Source organism: Gopherus flavomarginatus, chromosome 1 (genome assembly GCF_025201925.1).
Source record: "Gopherus flavomarginatus isolate rGopFla2 chromosome 1, rGopFla2.mat.asm, whole genome shotgun sequence".
NCBI classification, from domain to species: Eukaryota; Metazoa; Chordata; order Testudines; family Testudinidae; genus Gopherus; species Gopherus flavomarginatus.
This window is the reverse complement of record NC_066617.1, coordinates 371,600,540-371,608,881: the sequence shown is the minus strand read 5'-3', so window position 1 is coordinate 371,608,881 and position 8,342 is coordinate 371,600,540. Positions and strand designations below refer to the sequence as shown.

The window sequence follows — 8,342 nt, the reverse complement described above, 5'->3', positions numbered from 1 at the left end:
CGGTGGACCCTCCTGGGCTCTGCCCCAATACCACCTCCCGCTTGTAAGTCTGTGACCCCACCTGTGCTTCATCTCTTCCTGTCCCTTCTACACCCATCCACCGAGGTCACTGCTGCTTCTTGATGAATCCTTCTTTACCTGTGAGAGGCCTCCACAGCCTACCACTAGCTGAGTCTTTCTCTCCCCTCCTCCACCCCCATACTCTCCCCCAGGTGTCAAGGCATTTTTCTGATTCTCACCTCTCCTCCACCCCTCCCTTGTGGATACTCCACCTCCCACACCCTGACCCCCTCTCCTGAGGTCCTTAATGCCATCTCATTTAAAAGTGGGCTTGGGCCTCCTCATCCCCTGCATTCCAGCCCTGTTACCTGAGTTACTCCAGGCTCAGCATCAGGAGTCCCACAGCTGAGCCAGGTGTTGGAGCCAGACAGCAACCAAAGAGAAAAGGCATATAAGTGGAGCACTTTGCATTTGTCTTTGTTAAACTTCACCCTGTTTACCACAGACCATTTCTCCAGTTTGTCCAGATCACTTTGAATTATGACGCTATCTGCCAAAGCCGTTGCAATCCCTCCCAGTTTGGTATAGTCTGCAAACTTATCAAGTGTACTTTCTATGCCAATATCTAAGTGGTTGATGAAGATATTGAACAGAGCCGGTCCCAAAACAGACACCTGCAGAGCCCCTACTGCAGGCCAAAGGGCATGGAAAAGGCTTTCTTCTCCAAGTATTCTGGCCTCAAAGGTATTTGCCAGTATCCTCTTGTGAGGTCTAAAGAGGATCCATATCTGGAAGTTCCCAACTGTTCCAATAGTTCACCTAGTCTCTGCATCGGGGAAGCATCAAGTTTCATAGATTCATGCCTGTTACATGCTCCCTGCTCAGTCAGTGCTGAGACCCCAGGCTGTGGGAGACAGAGGGAACATACTGGCAGGAACCAGGAAGTTCTGTCAACATGCCACAGTTTCTAGTCCACAACTTGTAGTTCCCAAGGCTGCTGTTGAACCACACTGGACTGTGGGCTACAAGAACAAAACAGTATAATTCTACGTTTATACTTCAGTCAGGGGTGTGAGCCTGAGGAGCTGGCAAATTGGATGGTGTCTGCTTTTTGTATTTGGGTGGCTTAGGTAAGCCTTCAGATAGCTCAGTTGGGTCTGTGGCGCCATCCGCTGTCATGTTAGATGATAATCGGGTTGAGAGAGGATGAATCACCAGCAAAGCAGTCTGAAAAATGACCAACCTAGATCCCTCAGCTCCCAGATTTCACCCTAAGGATGAAAATGTGTCACACTCATACTCTTCAGAACCCATGTTAAGGCTCCAGACACTTGTGACACAAGCATGAGGGAGGGACTGTATCCCAAACAAAAGATCCAGATGTAGCAATTGTTTGACTCCTTTTCCACCAATTTCTCACCCAGCAGGGCACAGCTACCTAAAGTAGTGAAATAGCCCTTGGGCAACAGATTGGTGAAATCCTGAGGCTGTTCTTTCATACGCTGTGGGATAAAATGTGAGGGGAACTCCAGGACATTGGCTCTGGTTCTGACACAGGTTAGCACAACCCATTTCTGCATGGATTTCTGAAAGATCAACATACTAATGAAATTTTATGCTTATTCGATGAAGAGAAAAGATGAGCCATTAGAGCAGTGGGGAGCTGCCAGATATATATCCACTTTTGACCTCACAAAGGGATACTGGCACATAACCTTGATGCCATAATCCTAGGAGAGGAAAGCTTGCTTCAACTCAGGATCACATCTTTTGGCCTCCACAGAGTGGCAGGGAATTTCGGAGTCTAATGGAATGAATATTACACTTGCCTGGGTGGTATGTAGTGATACGCTGCTATGATCAATTGAAAATGATTTTGGGTCTTGTATGTTGTGGCAGCAGTCCCACAAATAGTGCAGATGACAGTACATTACATGCAGAAAAGAAAGCCATCGGCAGTTGTTAGGCTGAACAGTCTGCAAGGCTAAGTTTTGCCTGTTCCCAGGGCTCATATTCTCAGGGGAATCATTTCACTCCCAAGGCAAGCTCTCAGGTCTATTTTCTACTCTTCCCGCTCTCTGCTCATGGAGCCGAGGGAACTGTAGGTGAGTTCTGGCCAACCTGAGAGTCCACATGGACTGTTCAGGTGTACCATAAAGCTCATTGCTTGGCATACTGAGTTTCATACATTTGAGATTCATACGCTGATTCTCAAGGTTCTGCCTTCCTGTCACTGTAAGGAGATTTCCTCTCTGCTGAGCAGGATTTCGGTGAGTTGCCTGTTTCAGCATTAAAGTTAGTGCTATGTACTCAGGAAGGGTTCCTGGGTTCCAGTCAAGAACTGTTTGCACAAGGATTCACCAGCACAGAGACTTGAACTGTTTAGTATTGTCAGAAACATAAAGGGATTTACCTGGTAAAATTGGAACTCCAAGTGTATTAGATATAATTTAAACAAATATTTCTTTTTCAGATCAGTTCCTTGTCAATTACTGTGTCCTTCTATCTATCTCAGTAGCTTCCTTTTGGGGCTGTGTGGTTTTACCCTCTGGTTCACTCAAGTTTTTCGATTTAGTAACTTCACTGCACAGTAAATAAGGGCAGCCAAAGCCTCTGCAGCAGGTATCTGTGTTACCAGAGGGTTCACCACAAGAATGGGTTGCACAGTGGTCAGATTCTGCTCTCACATTCTGCCTTCCATGGCCACTCCAGAGAGCAAAATCAGGGACCACGTGTTTTGGAATCCCTGTCTTTCATATATGGTCTCAATGCCACATAAACTGGGGCTTTCCTTCCGACTCAGTGCTCTCTGTAGGAGGACCTGAAGCTGTGATTTTTAAAGCTGGGAGCGGAAAGTTAAACACTAAGGGTAAATCGGATCCTAATGGCAAAACTCCCAATACATCCAGCAGTTCACCCTAAATCAACACCTAGGGACAGTAGTAAATGACCTGATTTACTCCAACCATGAGCCTCCAGTGACTTCAACTGGAGTGGTCCCATGGCCTGTAAAGGAGGGTGAGCTCATTTGGATCAAAAAAGAACGGACAGAAGAGAAGAGTTGTTTAAATCTCAAACTCCCAGATTTAGAGGTTCAAAATAATTAGGATAACAATGTTTTGTATGGAGAGAGGGGGTTGCTCTTTCTGTGCCCCAGCATCTCCAATTCAGCAGAGAATGAGAAGAACAAAAAATCAGTAACAATATAAGCATGTCTCTGGCTCAGAGGCAGTCATGGAAATATCACCTGGGGAGATCCAAGAGCGTGTGTGTGTGTGTATGTGAGAGATAGAGGGAGAGAGAGGAGGGAGCGGACCTGCAGGAAATGCACTATTCAGATCACAGTGATATGGAGTCCTAAAATCAAGTGATATAGAGAATGCACATTCTGCCTATTGCACAGACCAAAGAGGTATAATGAGGCCTCCTGGGGCAGAAGGGTGTCTCAGACTATAATAGAATGTGGACTACATTGTAGCAGATTGTCTCTGACCCCATCCCCCATCCGGACCATCCCTCCTCTCATGAGCAACCCCCACCACAGCCTCGTCACACCGTGTGCAATTGCAGACACGGAAAAACAGCCTGAGGAACGGGTGTCTGGGTTTCTAGGGGGCTACAATACATTAAAGCTTTGTGAAGTTTTGAGGAGGAGTTACTCATGCTGGCTCCTTTTAGTCTCCATGTCCTCTCTCCCTCTCACCGGGTTACTCCATATCTCCTTCCCTGCACCGGCTGAACAGCTGCTGGAGTTCCCTTTGTCCCCCGGACAATCTTCTCCTTTTCCCTGGTGCAGACAGACACTGAATTTAACCTAGTCTGAGGAGATATTTCTTTGAGCTGTGATCTTGCACCTGGTTTTGGTCCTGGCTAAGGGATACCACTGTGTTGCAGGGCTGTAAGTTGTGGGAGTGGGGAACCTACATTGACAAGTGGCCAGCACTGGGGGATGGGGGCCATAGAAAGGGAAGTACATGGTGAAGCAGGCAGTGCTGAGTGTGTGGAGTTGCATGTACTCTTGTGCCTGTGAGTACAAAGTCAGTGTTGGGCCTTTACTGGCCTCAAGTGTGTTTAGGAGGTCTCAGAGTCTCCTTGCCCTGGCAAGCCACAGAATTGAATCATGGGTGTCACAGCCTTTACTCAGTTTTATCTGAGATTATGAACGCTGACTACATATCTGTATTTCAAACATAGTTAGACCTGGATACAGCCCACTAAGCAACATTCTTTCAGTCTAGTTAGCTGGTTGCGGAGGGACAATTCAGGACAATGAGCCCTTAGGGAAGAGAGTAGGCCTCAGGAAAAGCTTATCTCCAACCCTGTGAGCCTTCCTGGGAATGCTCCAGACAGTCATTAAGTAATGGAGATTTTGTATTTACAAGAGCATGTGACCTGGCCACATATCTCTGGACTCTACCGTGGGATGTCTCTATTTTTACCACAAACTGGTCTGAGAACCAAAGTTTGAAACAAAAGGTGTCTGATATTTGTTAAAGTTATATAAGGCAGGGGGTGACATCATTGGTGGTTCTTCAATCCCCACATAAGAGGACTCCTAGAAACACCTGAGGAAAAAAGACTGAACTGGACCAGGATAAAGGAATAAACGAATTTCTAACCCATGTATGAAAACTTGAAAAAACAAAGCTTATCTAAGAAATATGTTCTATGTTTTAATGCAAAATCAGTGTACCTTTAAGTGAAGTGTCTGTGGGGGAAAATCTCAGCTTGGTCACCAGACGTGTGCATTCTCCTCTCCATATTGAGGGAGGGGTGAACCAGATAACAAATTCATACTGGACGGAGTTTGGACCAGGGCAGGACAGTGTAAGTTGGGGGTTGTAGGCTAGGGAGCTGATGGTTATTTTGGCTAAATCCTCTCTATTATTGGTTCATGCAGTGGCTGGTCAGAAAGCCTGCATGTAATTGCCCCTCGGTGTGTCCCTGCCTATATGAATGTTGGCGCAGGACCAGGAGTGGGTCTGCAGCTTGTCCCAGTAACATAATGAGAGAGGGAGCCCAGGCTAGTGAGGCAGTGGCCTCAGTGGTTCTCCAGTTCTAGTTGTTACACTCGGGGGAACCTGACACACTTTGCTTCTCAGCTGCGTAAGTATCACATCACACTCCGACCCCCATGTTTGCACTCTCCTTCCTCATCCCAGGCTGCCTCGATTCCAGCAATATGCTGGTCACCAATATCTCCTCCGTGCTCCCCAGTCATCCTTGGCTCCCAAAATCTTGGAGCTGCTCCACTCTCCCCACAACTCTTGCTCTGCAGGGTGTGAGATGCCTCCCATCACACCTGCTTCTTTGGCTGGGGAGTAATCACGGACTATCTCACCAGTGAGAAATCTCACACTTGAGTGACAAATGCCAGGACTCTTGTGCAAGCTTCTCTTGTTACATCCATACACATGGTGTGGCGCTTCCAGGGCTGCTACACAGGAAGAACTCACAAACTGAGGACTGTGCACATTATATAATGAGAGCAGGAAACTCTGGGACATGTGAGGGCCTAGATTAAATACAGCTGCCACATGCAGTAGCCAATGGTAGCAGCCTGAAAGAGTGGGCCACTAGCAAAATGAACATTAAGCCCAAGATGCTCTGGGACCATTTCTAGCCAACTCTGTTAGTCATTAATGCCAAAGGTTGTACATTCATTCCTCAGTGTGGAGATTGTATGGGGTCAATTCATTATTTTTATTTTAAGTCATCTCCAAATTTCATCGATATTCAGGCATGAGCAGGGTAAGCAGCTGAGTTGCTGGCACGTGTCTCTGCTTACACGTCTCAGGTAACATCTCTAACTTATGTTTCAGACAAAGCTGGGTGCCTGCAAGAAATTGTCTCACAAGAAGAAACAAGGGAAGCAACAGAGGTGCAGGCCTGTAATCTTAAATACCAAAAAACTTTTGCCCTTCATGGCCATTCTGTTGAGCATAAAGTTATAGCCCAGCATGATGATGTCTGTTTCCATGGCAGAAACTTGATTCCTTTCCAACATAGGAAATGCATCGTGTATCAGACCTGTCCAGGTGCTATAGAAGAAGGTGTAAGAAACCCACCAATAGATGCGTGACTTGACTGTGATGAGGATGTCACCCTCATGAATAACATTCAGAGATTGGCTTGAGCCCTGAAATACATGGACATATGGATCAGACATATCTGATCTGACATAACCTGTGACCATATAGATCACTGTTGCAACCACTGTTATATATTTGCAGCAAATATTGTACAAAGTTTGTTGTGTAAGGTATCTATGGAAAGGTTATCATTTGCTGATTATAAATATACTATCTCTATGAGTGTGTCATTGTTGCAGTTGAAATTATGAATGTTGACTATATACTTTTATATCAATGTGTTTTGATTCTAAGTTGCCTCAGTGAAGCATTTGGTAACCTTCTTGAGAAGGGATTATTCTCCATAAGTGCCAAATCAAAATGACAATGGGCTTTGGAATATGTCAATCAACATCTGAGCTTTCCTGGGAATATTCAAACAAACATGTAAACAATGGTTCAGCCTGTAAAGACCTGAGTCATGTATAGACATGAAGCTTGCCCAGGTGACTGCAGGTTCTGCACATGCCATTTTCACCAGATCATTGATCATTCTCATTGTTCTTGCATGAACCCATCTAGATCTGCAATATCGTGTGTGAGAAAGGTGCCCAGTACTGTACAGAGGAGTTCAGAGGAGGATGAAACATTGACTGACTATTTTCATGGCATTGTGTTTCCTGTAGGATTCCTCATCCCACTCCTCCTGGAACCCAAAGTTTTGCTCAGTTTCTCTCCTTGCTTGCACTGTGAGCAGGGTTTCACGGAACTATGTATTGTGACACCCAGATCCCTGTCCTGAGTTCATACATTTAAATTAGAACATTGTTATGTATTTGGGGAGTTCAAGTTTTTCCCTCCAGGGGACACACACATTGCAGTTACTGAAATCAAAATTCATCTATCATCATGCTCCCCATTCTCTAACTTCATTAACTTTCTAGATGTGTAATAACTATAAAATATTTACTGTTCTATTTCCTATAAAGTGTGTAACCCAACTCTCTACACTTCTATCTCTTCACAGGTGCCTTGAGTATTTCTGAGCCCATTAGACTCATCGAACAACTCATGGCAGGTATCAACCTCACCCCCTCTGACCCTTCCACTTTCATCCTATTGGGTATCTCTGGCCTGGAATCTGCCCATGAATGGATTTCCATCCCTTTCGGTATATTGTACATTATTGGCCTGTCGGGAAATGTCACACTTCTGTTTGTTGTAGGCAAAGAGCAGACCCTGCACAAGCCAATGTACCTGCTGTTCTGCATGCTTTCACTCACAGACATTGCCACATCTACCTTGGTTGTGCCAAAGGCACTGTGTATATTTTGGTTCAATTTGAAAGGCATTACTGTGGGTGGCTGCCTCACCCAGATGTTCTTCCTTCACACGATTTCTATTACGCAGTCAGCCGTCCTTGTAATAATGGCCTTTGATCGCTATGTTGCCATATGTAGCCCTCTGAGATATACCACCATCCTCACCAATGGACGAATAGCTAAGCTAGGGCTAGTGGGTTTTTTAAGAGCTGTTCTCTTCATTCTTCCCCTGCCCCTGCTCCTCAGCAGGCAGCCATTCTGTGCCAACCACATTATCCCCAACACGTACTGTGAGCACATAACTGTGGTGAAGATGTCATGTGGGGACATCACAGTTAACAAGATGTACGGCTTGGTTATAGCATTTGTGGTCATCGGGTTAGATCTGGCACTCATAGTCCTGTCCTATGGCCTGATTATCAGGGCTGTCCTCCGAATCCCCTCCACGAAAGCCCACCAAAAAGCCCTCAACACTTGCACAGCCCACATGTTTGTGATGCTTATGTATTATACTCCCGGCCTCTTCTCCATCCTGACAAACCGATTCGGTAAGGGCATTGCTCCCTACAGTCACATCATCTTGAGCAACCTCTATCTTCTTGTTCCTCCCATGCTCAACCCTATCATTTATGGGGTCAAAAACAAAGAGCTTCGTGACAAAGTGGGCAAATACACCTGCAGAAGTTAATTGCTGGGGGACCACCGTTTTGAAACCTGTGTGAAAAGAGGGGAAAGGAGATCTCCTTGTTAATCAAGGGTGCTCTGTCCTAGTTTGGTTGAGCTCAGCATGGTTGGAGTTCACAGTCCGAGAAGTTTCTCACACCTAATGTCTTATCACTCTATCACCAACCACTGCTCTCGCCGTTGCTGAGTTCCCTCTCTCTGACCATCACCTGAACTTTTCCTTTCTCACTAATCAGACCCCAACCCCATACATCCAGTCACTCGG

The 8,342-nt window shown here is 45.8% G+C and overlaps 1 protein-coding gene across 1 annotated transcript; it reads left to right on the top strand.

Annotated features, from left to right (window-relative positions):
- Positions 1–7,142: 7,142 nt before the first annotated feature.
- LOC127044281 (olfactory receptor 52N4-like) lies at positions 7,143–8,081 on the top strand. Its single transcript, XM_050938910.1, has one exon. It carries the CDS (start codon positions 7,143–7,145, stop codon positions 8,079–8,081), a length of 939 nt encoding a protein of 312 aa, XP_050794867.1.
- Positions 8,082–8,342: the final 261 nt, after the last annotated feature.